At 35.1% G+C, this 14,802-nt stretch overlaps 5 protein-coding genes, 1 long non-coding RNA gene and 1 other non-coding gene across 9 annotated transcripts; 4 read left to right on the forward strand and 3 right to left on the reverse strand.

Annotated features, from left to right (window-relative positions):
• Positions 1,192–2,683, forward strand: LOC109128204. The gene has a single exon (XM_019234237.1). It carries the CDS (start codon positions 2,295–2,297, stop codon positions 2,502–2,504), a length of 210 nt encoding a protein of 69 aa, XP_019089782.1. The 5' UTR covers positions 1,192–2,294; the 3' UTR covers positions 2,505–2,683.
• LOC104732700 lies at positions 4,311–5,803 on the forward strand. 2 transcript variants are annotated; one of them, XR_002034745.1, is made up of 4 exons: positions 4,311–4,602; positions 4,666–5,019; positions 5,102–5,250; positions 5,334–5,803. It is a non-coding gene; the product is annotated as an uncharacterized LOC104732700 (long non-coding RNA). The 2 variants fall into 2 exon arrangements; XR_758948.2 differs by having other exon boundaries at positions 4,318–4,602; positions 4,771–5,019; positions 5,334–5,801.
• Positions 7,051–7,703, forward strand: LOC109127868. The gene has a single exon (XM_019233307.1). It carries the CDS (start codon positions 7,295–7,297, stop codon positions 7,499–7,501), a length of 207 nt encoding a protein of 68 aa, XP_019088852.1. The 5' UTR covers positions 7,051–7,294; the 3' UTR covers positions 7,502–7,703.
• LOC104732701 (50S ribosomal protein L27, chloroplastic) lies at positions 7,894–9,473 on the reverse strand. Its single transcript, XM_010452277.2, has 3 exons — positions 9,010–9,473; positions 8,371–8,472; positions 7,894–8,285 (listed from the first exon to the last, which is right to left on the reverse strand). Exons 1-3 carry the CDS (start codon positions 9,310–9,312, stop codon positions 8,094–8,096), a joined length of 597 nt encoding a protein of 198 aa, XP_010450579.1. The 5' UTR covers positions 9,313–9,473; the 3' UTR covers positions 7,894–8,093.
• Positions 9,594–9,674, reverse strand: TRNAL-AAG. Its single transcript has one exon. It is a non-coding gene; the product is annotated as a tRNA-Leu (tRNA).
• On the forward strand, positions 10,632–12,235 carry LOC104733909 (putative fasciclin-like arabinogalactan protein 20). The gene is made up of 2 exons (XM_010453434.1): positions 10,632–10,685; positions 10,961–12,235. The coding sequence occupies exons 1-2, from the start codon at positions 10,632–10,634 to the stop codon at positions 12,233–12,235; spliced, it is 1,329 nt and encodes a 442-aa protein (XP_010451736.1).
• Positions 12,837–14,474, reverse strand: LOC104732702 (mitochondrial import receptor subunit TOM20-4-like). Of its 2 annotated transcripts, XM_010452278.2 has the most exons (6): positions 14,261–14,473; positions 14,024–14,102; positions 13,739–13,908; positions 13,581–13,628; positions 13,205–13,297; positions 12,837–13,130 (listed from the first exon to the last, which is right to left on the reverse strand). In XM_010452278.2, exons 1-6 carry the CDS (start codon positions 14,381–14,383, stop codon positions 13,008–13,010), a joined length of 636 nt encoding a protein of 211 aa, XP_010450580.1. In that variant the 5' UTR covers positions 14,384–14,473; the 3' UTR covers positions 12,837–13,007. The 2 variants fall into 2 exon arrangements, with proteins under 2 accessions (XP_010450580.1, XP_019089310.1); XM_019233765.1 differs by lacking the exon at positions 12,837–13,130 and having other exon boundaries at positions 13,143–13,297; positions 14,261–14,474.

Below are 14,802 nucleotides of genomic sequence, written 5' to 3' on the forward strand. Positions count from 1 at the left end.
TAACTCTATTTTCTATTCTATTTTAAGGTTGAACTTTTTTATTTATATTTTCTAACTTAAAAAAAATATTTAATTTTGACCAAAAAATATATATATATATATATCTATGTATACATTTTTGGAGACATTTATAAAATAAATCTTGAAGTTCATACCTATTTACAAACATGCCATTGGCATTAGTTATTAATTTGTTTTTCATTTAGTTAATTAATATTAAGTTTCTATTTTTATAAACATGATTTCTCATCCTAAATAATTTTCCAAAACTAGAACTATTAGCTTATCTCATATATACTATAAATTTTTAATCATAGTTTTGAAAATTAACTTATAAATTATTTAGTATACATACTACAAAATATTACACATATTATAACACATTCTTAATATTCCAAAAAAAAAAATTAAATACACATAAAAATATACACTAACATACTATATAGGCATATACATCTGTTTAATTCTAGAGAACAAAACAAATCTAAAATTTTATATTATATCTAATAACAAATTTAATGTAATTAGGTTATAAACTTTATAAAACGTAAGAAGAAGAAAAAAATTCTAAATTAATTAAACAAAAGTTAGTTAATATTGAGTATTTGAAAATTAAACAAATTTAAAATTATTATTTAAAATACAATAATCTATAATTTAGTACCGCGGGTGAAATCCTAGTATTTAATAATTCCTTAGATCATTTTACAAACAACACACCGTTATGAACTTGGTAGAAAAATAGATTGGTTCAGCCACCGTTATGAACTTGGTAAAAAAAATATATATATATTTAATAATTCCTTAGATCATTTTACAAACAACACACCGTTATTTCTTTACCGTTGAGGTTGTCCAGGTCTTTTATTCCTGGTCACGACGATAGTCTAACACTCTAACTCTTGCGCTTACTTTACTTATATGTTAAATTGGCACTATCTCTTAGCTAGCATGCTTTCACAATTTAATATGAGTGATCTTGTTTATATTGGGGCCAATAATAAGCCGAACAATATATGGAATTGCGTTATGAGTTTTTTTTTTTAACTTTCATGTGAGATGTTGAGCCTAGAAAAGAAAATGAGTAACTTCAACTAAATTATGTTTTGACTGTAATCGAAATATAGATTGGTTCGTATTTGATAGAAGCACTCCAACTACTTAAATGAGATTCAGATTCAGGTCTCTTATATAAGTCTTAATACATAGCTTGTATATTTGATGAATGCTAATAGCGTTTGGTACAATTATTCTTTTATTTCAACTCTTCTACTTGTAGCCAAAGCACTTACCAAAGGGTTCCGATCCATAACATTTGGTTGGGAAACAAAAGTACAAACTTATTATGGTCGTTATTGGGAGGTAAGTCAGTAGGTATGGTCCTCTACTACACCACCCGAGTACATAACACGAGTTTTGCCAAGTTTTGACGATTTACAGCTGCAAGTATTCTACTTTGTTCGGTTAAGTTTAACCGATAACTGGAACCAACCTCCAAAAACCGAACTGTCCAATGGGGTCTTCAGTGGAGAAAGGATTCTGAGTCTATGACCAAACTAATGATTTCAGAAAGTTTCAAAGGATTCCATAACTGAAGGGGGGAAAAAAAAAGATAAGTAAGATCGATGTAGTTGCGGTAACCTTTAATCATGCAGACCATGGAAACAGAGAAGTGGATCAAGATCAACACTGATGCAGCGCGCTAATGTCAAGGAACTACTACTACGGTAAATCAAAACCTATGAAGGAAACTATCAAACTATTATATAGGATACCAACTTTCACTAGTCCAAAACAGTTTCTGCGAGAGTGACCAAAAAGCTAAATCAAAACCTATGAAGGAAACTATCAAACTAGACCCTTACAAAGAAACAAACAACTGGTTTTATCATCTTTACACAGTCATCTACTTTTAAGCAACTCTTTAACAAAAGCAAAAAACCAAAAGCAGAAACACACATACCAACAACGATCTGTAAAGCAGTTGTAGAAAATAGAAAACAGAAACTTAAAGAAGCAATTGATTGAAGAATTAAGAATAAAGAAAGTTTATTATAGACCCAAAAAAAAAGTAACTCCCACTTCAAGAATACAATACCTTTCTTTTGTAGTCTTCACAAAGCTTAGCATCTAAACCAATTCCTCTCCTTAGCCACCAAGAAACCCATAACTCTACATAAAACACTAACAAGCTTCTCCATTCTCAGTTTTATCTTCCATTTTCACCTACAACAAAAAAACACAAGAACCTGTTACACAAAAACACATATCAGGTTACAGAAATTATTTGAGAAATGAGTGCAGACTGGGGACCCGTGATAGTAGCAGTGGCTCTGTTCATCCTACTGTCACCAGGATTGCTCTTTCAGCTACCGGCAAGGACAAGAGTGATGGAGTTTGGGAACATGAGTACAAGCGGGATTTCAATTTTGGTCCATGCCATTATTTACTTCTGTATACTCACTATCTTGATCATTGCCATACAAATCCACATCCATTTCTGATCCATCTTGTAGTTTATATAACAAAGGCAGCTTCTTTGGTTACAAGCTTTTCACCTTTCTCTATTTATCTTTCTTTCTTTTTGTTGCTAATCTCTGATTCTTGGCTCATAGGGTCTCAAGCAGGGTGATTAAAAAAGAGTTGTATACATATAAATAATCGGTAATTTTGTTTTCCACAATTCAATTTATATATAAGTAGCTCAAATCACATATCAGAGGAGATAACAATATCTCTGATCTCTCTCCTGACTTCAACATGTAACAATGCAATATAAAGCATCTTCTTTTTGCTACAAAATTTCTCTTCTTTCGCTAATCTCTGATTCTTTGCTAATTATGGTTTTAAAAATCTGTGATTTTGTATTACGCAATTCATTTTGTCAACTCTGAATAGCTCAAGAAAAGATCGAATCAAACATCAAATCTTCCTTATAACTTTAATCACAACAATACAAGCTTAATGATTAATACATTTTCAGTAACATTCAATGCATTTTAAAAAACAGAGCAGAACAGAGTAAAAGTATACAAAATCCCTAAAAACAGAGTTTCCAGATCTCATAAGATTGATTCCTGAAGAACCCAGATTCAGCTAAAGGGTTACCTTTATTTCCTTTTTCCCTAAAATTAGCCAGTTGTGATGTGGAGATTGACAGCGAGGATCAAGATCGTGTAAGCAGCGAAGAAGATGAGTGTGTGAACGGCGATGGCTTTACCGTTAGTTTTCATGCCGCCGAATTGGAGTGTATGGTGGTGTCCGGGTAACGAGAAGACGAGACCTGGGGAAAGGAGCACGAATAATACAACTCCGACGACAACTGGAGCCCAATCCGCCATGGCTGTGAACTGTGTGAAGTAAAAGCAGATGCCTTTGTTTTTTCTTTTCGATAAAGCGGTGGTGAGAGAGAGAAAACGGAAACAGAGTTGAAACGACGAAGAAAAGGTTTTGTTTTTATTTTTATTTATTTTATTTTAAAAGTTTCGTTATTTTTCGGTTTTTATTTTTGAGTTAATTTAGCTATATTTTCCAACGTTACTATTTTTTATTTATTTTTTTGTCCACCAACTTTATTTTTTGTAACGATAATTTTGAATAATCTCGCATATAAAAGCTTAGCAATTTGGACGGAAATAAAAAAAAATTCAAACTAATTAAAAAAATTATATCGTTTTGATTTTATATTGTTGGTGTAAATATAGGATGAATGGTATTTCACATGTTCGCAATAAAAACGTGATTGTGTTTTTTTTTTGTTTTTACTGTTCAAAATATTTATTCACATTTTCACGTTAAAAACTAAAAAGTAATTCTCCAATATATTACTAGCTACCCAAAATTAATTTAGTTTAGTTCATTCTATAAACAATTAATCAGCTTTCTTGTCATATACTGTACTATATTAGTTGTATTTGTATCTGTTACCAACTTTAGAAAAATATGAACAAAAAAGTTTTGGAAATGTAAAACATGTCTGAAAAATGTACAATAATTTTGAGAATGATTATTTTATGATTTTTCTTTTTAAGTTTACTTTAGAGAACTTAAGGTTATTTTATTAATTTTTGACAATAAATTAATATAATTTTGATCAAAGATTAGTGGAATATTAAGACTGCCACTTGGGGAAGCATAGAGACTTCGGGTGTAAGACCTTCCCCAACGGGGAGTTTTAAGAGGGTATATAACTCAAAAGTAGAAAAAAAATAAATCAGAAATAAGAAAAAAAATAAGAGGTCCTCTTATTTAGTATACTGGATTTGAGAATAAGAGACTGTACGTGTCACTTATTTGTTGGCCAAAACAAAATTACAAAATAATAGAGATACAATTATTTTTCTTTCTTTTCCTCTCCATCTCTCTGTCTCTCTCTCTCGATCGAAGTCGAAGTCGAATTGGCAATGGAAGAAGATGGAATCAAAGGACATGGAATCAGAGGACAATTATGTCGGAGGAGATGCGACGGAGATTGAATCGGCGGAGGCTAATCGGAGGGCTCTTGAATCGAGTCCGAGATTGTATCGGAGGAGATTTGATTTCGAGTCGATTCAATCAGAAGAGATTGAATCAATTGGAATAGGAGATTAAACATATCTCATGGTAAGTTAAAATCATATTGTTCTTGTTCGATTTAGGGTTCTAAGATTTTGGTTCGCAAATTAGGGTGAATTCTCATGTTAAGGACCAGCGTGATTGGGATATCGTTCGTGACCTTGTGAGTTGTCGAAAGAACGAGTTTTATCTGAGAGGTCTCACTGGTTGTTGCAGAGTCGACCGTTATGCTCTGACAGGTTCAGAGACTCGAATTGGAGAAACACATTGGCTCGTCATTTGGAAACTTCCGCTGAGGCAATAGATGATGAGGGAGGCAGTAGTTGCTGCAATCTTTCTGGTGAAGTGTCTACTTCTTGTACCGGTAACAAAGAAGAAAAATGTGTGAGGTGATACTGATGCATGTGTGATACTGATGACGGTGATGAAGAATGTGTGAGACCAGATGCTTGTACTCATGGACCCGTGAGTACCTATACTGTTGACCTTCTGCTTCTCGATTAAGTTTGGCAATGATTTTAATCCCTTGATGTCTTACTCTTATCAGGTACTAAACCAATTATTATACCTAATGAGAACCGCCGAGAAGACTATAAAAATACGAATTGCTCTGGCTCTTGCACATCTTTGTGACCCTAAAGATGGAAAACTGATTTTGCAACAGGGGACTCAGCTCCTGCTTCACCCGCCCAACAGGTAAATAATTTTCATTCCTTCTTTCTAGCAACTAATAATTTCTGATTCGAGGTGTTAACTTGTTTTTGATTATTACACTGAAGGTATTTTTAGGTGAAAAGTTCGTGAACAACCCTACTTTGTCCGATATCACATTCCTCATTGATACTCTAAGCGAGGAGTCGTACAAGGGCAGCACTTTGATCATGCAGCTCCTGAGAGACAACCTCACCCTCTGGACTTCTGATCTTGCTGAAGATGGAGGTCTGTCTGAAAGTCACACAACACACATGATGTCTCGAAATGTTTGAGCTTAAGCCATGGTTTTGTTATGTTTTCACGAGAAGACAACATCAAGACTGATGAACCCAAGCAAGAACAGGCTAAGCCTGCCAAAGCCACAAAGGTAATTCACCTTAATATGAAGTGTATGAATTGTCCTTGTTGGATCAAAGCTCAATGTTGTTTTGGTTGTTTGTCTGTTAAGAACTGATCAAAGGGTTTAGAAGTTGAATGAGATTAGATTCAAAAAACTATATTTGCAAAAATAAGAGACTCAAAATTATATCCTACCATTGGAGAGGATGATTTTAATTAAAATCTTAAGAGTTCTTATTTTATAAACAGTACTTAATATATTCATTAAAAATTACAACAGTACATAAGAGACTAAAAATTAAAACTCACCGTTGGTGATGCCCTAAACGCGTACTCTCATCTCATGCAAAGAACAATACAAAATTTTGAAAAGTTTCTTTGATTACTTTTGCGTATAATACATTCACCTTTTTCAAAAACAAAATGTTACTCTTATCATTTAGCAATTTGGAATTTGTCTAGCTAGTTAAAGACTTAAAGGATAGTAGTATAAAATACTCACGATTCAAGAAGATTGGGGTAGATATATAGTATAATTTTACATGTTTCTTCTTATGCTATAAGGAAGCACTTTAAACTGAATCCACCATTTTTTTTTTTTGATTATTACCAAATTAAAAGAATACTTCTGTCAAAATCAAAAAAGAAGACACAATTTGTTCTCTTTTTGCGGAATATTGATCAGTTAGCACAAGTGGTGGCCCCGTTACTTGTAATCCAGTTTAGTCTTCTCTTTAATTGTAACTCAAGTTCAAGTGATATCTCACTAATCAAGATAACATTCAAAATCATAAATAACATAGTTCCGCCAAACGTATTTCGAAAACTGGCGTGACATTATTATATTGATCACCGCAAGACATGGGACATGTCGCTATATTCATGTGAATCACATCGGATTTGAATGTGACATAGAACCGTTTCTGGATGATTCTATCCTGTTTACATCATTATTTACGATTGTGTCTTGTCTTTTGCATTCCTATATGGTCACAACAGTCCATAAATCATAAAACTGCCATCTAAATTATATAGTAAAAATCGATCTCTGGTTAGGACGAAAGTGACTACAAGAAAATATGTTGTTTACGATGGTCATAATCGTCTCAATTTCTTTTTACTAATGGGATGGATTTGAGATGAAATTTATAAGTATGTCGCAAAATCGGAAATGTATTGTAAAACAAAGGGCGGCGAACAATCTATTATTAAAAGTATACTCCGATAATCAAAACTACAACACATCAAATGGTTAAACCTCTCAAACCGCACATCCATAACGCTGCAAACCGCCATTATACTATTTTGATTGTTGACCGTTTGATATCCTGAATCTTTAATCGTTTGAAACGCACTTTCCATATACAAATTACGATTTAAATTAAGACACATCAGCTAAAGCAAAATTCCACAAATTCTCTCTCTTCCTTTGAGTGTAAAGAACTAGACTTTATCAGATTCTCATTCTCTCTTTTCCATCATTCTCTCTTTTTTCCATCATCTCTTTCTTTCCCCATCCACCATACCTATTTCCCACTATCTTCTTTTCTTTCTTTCTCCATTTCTCTTTCTTTTCTTTTGTTCTTATTCTTGTTCTTGTTCTTGCTCTTGTTCTTGTTCTTGTTCTTGTTCTTGTTCTTGTTCTTGTTCTTGTTCTTGTTCTTGTTCTTGTCCTTTGTAAGAAGATATGCATGATTGGGCTGCACCGTTGATAGCTTCGGCTCTGTTCGCGTTTCTGCAGCCAGGATTGATACTGCAGTTCCCGGGGAAAGAATCTCCGGTGGGTTGCATGAACATGAAGACGACAATAGCTTCTATTTTCGTTCATACTGTTCTATACGGTCTTTTCCTCATCCTCTTTCTCGTCGTTCTCAACATCCATGTCTACGCATAGATCATTTATTACACTCATGTATGTGGCTCTGTTTGTGCCGGTGGGTTTATTAGTAAAAAGCTTTGTTTTAGGACTTCTCTTTGTTCTTATTCTTAGTTACTCCTAAAAAATTGAACTTTTTCACTATTCACCATGTTCGCTCTGGAGTTATCCTTACATGGGTGTATGTAACTTTACCATAATATAGGGTCCTTTACAATTACAAGCCTGCAAGACTATGTTGTGATGTTATGTTACCGAGTCAGTTGTAAACCGTAGCATAGTGAATTTTGATTTAGAAATTGGTTCGCTTCTCTGATCAATGATTCAGTATTGTTACTTGGAAGACTTTTTCACTAAACTAAAACCTGAACTGTTTGTTACAGTATCAGTTTCGTTTGGCTAATAAAAACAATAATAACCCATTTGAATACACTCGTGACTCGGTTGGGTAAATCCGCAGAGGCTTGGACTAAACTTGACAAAAGAGAGGTAGATTAGACACATACAAATGACTCTTGAAACTCAAGCTTCTTGTGAATTAGCAAAAGGAATATTTTCACGAACCAAGACTAAACAAAAAGAGACAAAAGGAAAACTTCACATCCGTTTACTAGCACTCGGGGTTGGCTTCAGCATCCTCGATAGCTGCAGATGCAAGGACAAGTTGAGGAGTAGGAATAGTGTAAGTGTAGTTCTCACGTCTTGCCTTCTTCTTCTCCCTCTGCAACCTAAAGTTCTCCCTCTTTCGTGCTCTGTAGCTGTTGGGATTCTCTGGCACAATTTCTCGAGGGTACACACTTATCTGCAAAAAACATTTCCTTTAGATTCCAAGAAGAAATGAGAAAGCTTATAGAGCTTAATCGTTATGATCATCACAACTGATTTACCTTCTTCCTGTCAGGACCAAACTTCTCAAACTTCACTAATCCATCGATTAAAGAGAAGATGGTATGATCTTTACCAATCCCAACGTTTTTCCCAGCATGGAACTGCATAAACCATCATCATGAATCAATCTTCCCAAACAAAATATAGTTATCATCCTAGACACAAACATAACCTACAACTAACAACAGAGAATGTAATAACAAGAGCTTTTAAATTCAAATTGGTGTTTTTAGAACATCATTCATAAATCAATCTCCTCAAACAAATTGTTTCCATCCTGAAGACAAGCCCAACCTGGATAAGAGCTACAGAGCTTCTAAAACCATCCATGAATCAATCTTCTCAATCAAAATTGTTTCATCCTATAACATAAGCATAACGGAGAACTAATAGAAAATGAAATAAGAGGTCAAGAGCATCTTCTAAATTCGAGAATTTTGAATTTTGGAACATCAATTCACGAAATCAATCTCCTCAAACGAAACAATTCCATCCTCAACACAAATCAAAACCCAGAAAAAATTCGAGAATAAAAAATCTGAAACCAGAGTTTGAGAGCAGAGTTACGGTGAAATTAGAAGAGAATCAGAAACTAAAGGTTCTAGATTCGTCAGTTTCGTGGTCTTAAGTGTTGTTACCTTAGTGCCACGTTGACGAACAATGATGGCGCCAGGTTTAGCGACTTGGTCACCATAGATCTTGACACCAAGTCTTTGACCAGGAGAATCACGACCGTTCTTAGTACTACCAGCTCCTTTCTTATGCGCAGACTCAATCGTCAATGGAATCGGAGCTTGGAGGTTTTGCATTGGGAGAGTCACAGTGAAGGTTGTTTTAGGGCATAAATTCAAATCGCCTCTGAGGAACGACGAGGTTGAAGAGAGTGACAAGCCTTTAAAAGCACCAATCAGATTCACACTCATCGATGTTGCCATCGCCATTGCTACGACAATAAACCTAACAGAGAACTCTCTGTGGGGATTTTGAAATTAGGGTTCTTTTGTGAGAGAGGTTGAAGAAGAAGAGTGAGTGAATAAGTTCTTCTCTTTATTTGTGAAAAAAAAAAAAGTTCTTCTCTTTACCTTATCTATCGTTTCGTCTCACTCTCTCTATTAGTGACCATCAATAATTCCACGTCATCATATAAATGTATGTTTAACTCGAGACGATAAGGCGAGTACACGTCAGCAAGTGAATAATTAAAATAAAATAAAACGGAGAATGTTGACAGTGGGATTTGAACCCACGCCCTTTCGGACCAGAACCTTAATCTGGCGCCTTAGACCAACTCGGCCATATCAACTTGTTGTTTATGCCTCTCCAAAATGACGATTTATCAACAAAAAACTATCGTTTTTATTGATTTTTGGCGAGTATCAAATACAAAAATTATGGAACGCTCAAATTCGATCTTCAACATTTAATTTCTTAGTATATCATTATCATGTTATGAGATCAGGTGTGGTGACTGGTGAGGTTATAAAATAACGTTTTAGTTCAATATACCTTCAATTTCATTTTTGTTTTTATGGTTTCCCTGTCCCCCTTTTTCATTTTGTATGCACATATTTTCATTTTTTTTGATTTTTTCCCTCATTTGATTGACTACATTCTAAAATATAAATTAAAATATTTAGTGAATTTAGTAAACTACAGTTTCTTCTTTCAATTTATATTTCAAAAATATAGAAACCATTAAAAATAAGATTCTTCATAATTTTTTTAGATTTTTTAGTGTTTTTAAGAAACTTAAGTTTTTGTGAATCAAAACTAGATACCAAAGAAATTCATAATTATTATATTCTAACTTTCAAATGTGCATGAAATTAATATTAATTATAGGTATATTTTTGCGCAAGATTATAAACACCCTCGAAAAGAAATAGATTGCAATTGAGCCCGTATCTGTTGCAGTTCCGCTATACATTTGAGTTTACAAATTAAGTATAACAACAAGTGTATAACTAGTTGTGAAAGATTTCTTTATTTTTTCATATAAAAGTCCAAGAGAGAAAACCTTATTTCAGTTATCCAGATTTGGTCTTTTATTCTAATTCATTTTGAAATATTTAATTTGATTAGTTCTTGCTCGATCCTGATTATGTGCTATGATTCAATTTGTAGTTGACAACTGAATTTTTTTCTACCTGATTAAAAAAATCACATTTTTATGCCTAAAACCATAATATATACAATTAGAGTTTTTTTTTTGTACAGTTTGTGTTGTGTGCATCTATTAGATTGGGAACATATAATCAATATGGTGTTGTTGTTACTTGTTAGGATAGGTTATCTGACATTGAATGCATTTTTGGTTTATTATTGTGGACATGTGGTTGAGATATTTATGGAAAATTTTGTGATTTTGAAGATTTGAGTGTTTGATTTTTAGATTAGAAAAATAATAATTAAAATAAGATGAGGGAAATGTGAAACTGTTCAATTTTTTTTTTATCAATTACAAATATATTACATTATTTTGATTAGTATTAAACAAAGTCATAAGAAAAAAATAAATGGGCCTAAAAATAAAAGCCCATATGTGCCCCCCAAAAAGCCTAGTAAACTCTGTTTCCCGCTCTTTAATAGGTGGACTATACAACTGTAACTTCCTTCCCCTGCAACGGCTTTTCTCATCGAGAAACCAAAAGAGAAAGCTCCAAGAACGCATCAATGGCGTCGAAGCTTCTAACTACCTTCTTCCTCGTATTTTTCGTTCTCGATCTAAATCTCGTCGCACCTTCTCTGACATCTCTTTCATCCGCCGTGGAAGTCCTCTCCGATTCAAGCTACTTCTCCATGGGACTCACTCTAAAGCTCGCGAACCAAGATCTAAACCTCGACGATTGGCAAGAACTCACCATCTTCGCACCTTCTGATCAAGCTTTCACCAGATCCGGTCAACCTTCGCTTCTCAAAATCAAGTACCAGCTCTCTCCGACGAGACTCTCCGGTGAATCCCTAAGAAACCTCCCGAACGGCGCCAAAATCCCTACTCTCAGATCTAACTCATCTCTCGTCGTCACCAATTCTTCACGATTCGGAGACGGCAAAGCTTCGATCAACGGCGTCGTGGTCCAAGACTCCCCTGTTTTTGACGACGGCTACATCGCGATTTACGGATCCGACGAGTTTTTCACATCCCCGACGAAGATCTCCGACGATTCACCATCGTCTTCTTCAGTCCCAAACCCTACCTCATCATCTACTGGTTCGATCCCAATCCCTAGTTCAGCGACTCGTACTGCTCCAAGTCCTCCTAATAGATCTAAACCAGTAGTGAACTGCTTTAACATCTTTGAATCGGCTTCAAGATTGTTAATCTCGAGAGGCTTCGTGATCATGGCCACGTTTCTCGCTCTGCAATTAGAAACTTCAGGAAACAACGACACCAAGATGATCACAGTCTTTGCTCCGATCGACGAGGCGATTCCAAATCCAACCACCAAATTCTCCGATTACGCTACTATCTTCAGAGGGCACGTGATCAATCGTCTTGTCTCTTGGAAAGATCTTCAGAAACTGGCTTGGGAAGGATCGATTCTGCAAACTGTTCTCAAAGGGTATGAAATTGAGGTTTCTTGGTCTGGTGATATACTTCTTCTCAATGGAGTCCCACTCATCTATCCAGATATGTTTGTCAACGATTGCATTGCTGTTCATGGCTTTAACCAGATGATTGAACCGAAAGAGAAACAGGTTGANTCGAGAAACCAAAAGAGAAAGCTCCAAGAACGCATCAATGGCGTCGAAGCTTCTAACTACCTTCTTCCTCGTATTTTTCGTTCTCGATCTAAATCTCGTCGCACCTTCTCTGACATCTCNTACTCTTCTCAGTTAGGTGACTATGATGGTCTTCACTGATTTCTACAAGAAAATTTCATTCAATAGTTATGTAGAAAGATACTCATATTAGCTCTCATCCACATTCTCTGATTCTCTTATTCCATAATCTCGAATATGTTCAGAGTGTTGCTTGAAAATGAATATAAAGTTCTGATTCTAGACTCTCTTTTGGTGAGTGTTACTGCCTTAATACCAGTCCATTTGTTGTGAGGTTGATGATAGTGTACTTGGAATCAGTGCTTTCCTTTTCTTCATAGTCTCTGAGGCTGTTGATAGTTTTGGTCGTAAACCATGTTTGTGAACCTCTGTATGTAGTACTAGAGCCTCGACTTTAGTACATAAAAGAAGAATTTGCCTGAAGAACAAGAGCTAATGATTCATTCACTGTATAATGTGTTCTTTTTCTAGACTAAAGAATTCATCTATAGGCAAAAGAACTTGATTCAGATGCACCATTCTCCTACTATAGGTAGGGCAACTTGAGGAGCCTCTGTAAACATTTAGAATTGTAGATCTCAATTCTTTGAATCAAGACCAAAAGATGAACCAGGTTTACTGTTTTCCACTTTTCCTTCACACGTTTACAGAAATGGTGATAAATGACACAGGACAATATGAGTTCATGAGAAGTACTATTCTGAGTTAAGTAACTATGCTCTTCACTGATTTGTATGTTAATTTCCAAAGAGGACAGTATGAATTCTTATACATTTTCTGAGTTGTAATAATGAAACTCTTTAGCTTGAACATGAATAAAAAAGTCGTGGTCTTTAGACGCTCTTGGTGAGTGTTACTGCCTTGGGACCGGCATCTGAGATTTGGCAAAATTAAACCACGCAACAACGCCAACAGCTAAGATGACCCATCCGAGCACATCATACTTGAAATCACTACTCTTTTTTTGCTTCATCGTCTGTGAGAAAGAGAGAACAAACATGTTAAAATTTCTATCAAACCAAATTAGTAGTTTTGAATAAAAGAAACAACCTTGGCATTGTTGGATGATGATGGTCCAGCGACACCGCCCAATGGTTGAGGGCCTAAACCATGTTTGTGAACCTCTGTATGTAGTATTGGAGCCTGCAGTTTTCACACAGAGAGAATGAGAATTGGTCTAACGAACAAAAACCAAAAAGATTTATAACCCATAGCTTCACTACACTAAAAAGAACTTCATCTATAGGCATAAAGATATGATTTCAGATACATTATTCTCTTTCAAAGAGTCACTATATACCCACTGATCCAAAGCACACCAGGCAGTGTTCCTATTCCTAAGAAAACTAGAGAAGCCTCGACAACATGTATATCCTCAATTCCTTGAACACAGGACCAAAAGATACACAAAAGACCAAAAGTATACCTTGGAAGCCAACTCCAGTGATTTCTGATAGGATTCGTTCCCCGGTTGCTGCGAAAAAAAAATACATGTCAAAATTACTAAAACACCACACACAAAAACATATAACAATCACACTGATTAGGTGAGGATATTACGAAAGAAAGAAAGAGACAAATTACCTCCTCCAATGCTCGTTGAAAGAACTGAGTAGCATTCTCAAAGTGATCTATAGCCTCGGCTTGATCAGGAGTCAAAAACCCATATGAAACGTGAGCATTACCAATGACCCAAAGAGCATCGTGCTTCTTTGGATCGATTACCAACGCCTCTTCCAGCTTCGAAATGCCCTCTACACAAAAATCCCATCTTCTATAAGTATTAATTACGGACTCCAATAGAAAAAAAGTGTACATCTTAACATACTATAAAGACTACTACTCTTAATTCCATAAGAGAAAAGGCACCTAGAATCATTAGCTTTGACTCTGTGATTTTTTGAAACTGTGCTACTTCCAGTAAAGCTCCTCCCCATTTCGTCAAATTCTATTAAGAAAAAAAACAATCCAATTTGAATTACGCAATGAAATCACAAATTCTTCGTCGAATTTCGCATAAATTATTCTCAAAAAAAAAAAACGATAAAATCAAAACAGACATGAATGAACCGAGAAAGAGAAAAAAAAAAAAAAAGAGAGACTAACATCGACATCTAAAGGGTTTTTGATGTAGGTAGCTTCGCAAAGTTTTCGAGCATGTTCGAAGAACACCAATCTCTCGATTTCACTCTGCATATCCATGGCGGCTTCTCCACTCTGCAAATCCATGGCGGCTTCTCGAGACAAATACTTTTGATTCTTCCTTCCGCAACAATGAAAAATTAGTGGAAAGACAGAGCAAAAATCATAAGGCGGTTTGGTTTACTCATATCGCCCGATGATGAATAGCTAGATATGGCTTAATGGGCCTGATGGGCTTTCTGCTAAAGTTTGCCCAATGAATATTTTTAAAAAATGAGAAAACTGAACTCTTTTTTTTTTTTGTTTCACCCATACACCAAAACTCCCTAAACACACAACAAGATCTGTGATGCAGGTCATTGCATTTGGAGGAACAAGCAATAAAAAGGCAACAAAACAGAGACCACGAGGGAACCAATACATAGCAAACGCCGAAGATCTGTGACGTTTTCATCATTAGTGAGCTTAACAGTTTCACGCTCAATGTAATAAGAAAACTGAACTCT

Source organism: Camelina sativa, chromosome 12, assembly GCF_000633955.1.
Source record: "Camelina sativa cultivar DH55 chromosome 12, Cs, whole genome shotgun sequence".
Classification (NCBI taxonomy): Eukaryota; Viridiplantae; Streptophyta; class Magnoliopsida; order Brassicales; family Brassicaceae; genus Camelina; species Camelina sativa.

Coding starts and splice junctions, on each gene's coding strand:
- LOC104732702 (XM_010452278.2), bottom strand. CDS start 14,383: ATGGATTTGCAGAGTGGAGAAGCCGCCATGGATATGCAGAGTGAAATC. Junction 13,298..13,580: donor CACTGGAGTTGGCTTCCAAG/GTATACTTTTGG, acceptor TGAAAACTGCAG/GCTCCAATACTACATACAGA. Junction 13,131..13,204: donor CATCATCCAACAATGCCAAG/GTTGTTTCTTTT, acceptor TCTTTCTCACAG/ACGATGAAGCAAAAAAAGAG.
- LOC104732701 (XM_010452277.2), bottom strand. CDS start 9,312: ATGGCGATGGCAACATCGATGAGTGTGAATCTGATTGGTGCTTTTAAA. Junction 8,473..9,009: donor TTCGTCAACGTGGCACTAAG/GTAACAACACTT, acceptor TGGTTTATGCAG/TTCCATGCTGGGAAAAACGT. Junction 8,286..8,370: donor TTGGTCCTGACAGGAAGAAG/GTAAATCAGTTG, acceptor TGTTTTTTGCAG/ATAAGTGTGTACCCTCGAGA.
- LOC109127868 (XM_019233307.1), top strand. CDS start 7,295: ATGCATGATTGGGCTGCACCGTTGATAGCTTCGGCTCTGTTCGCGTTT.
- LOC109128204 (XM_019234237.1), top strand. CDS start 2,295: ATGAGTGCAGACTGGGGACCCGTGATAGTAGCAGTGGCTCTGTTCATC.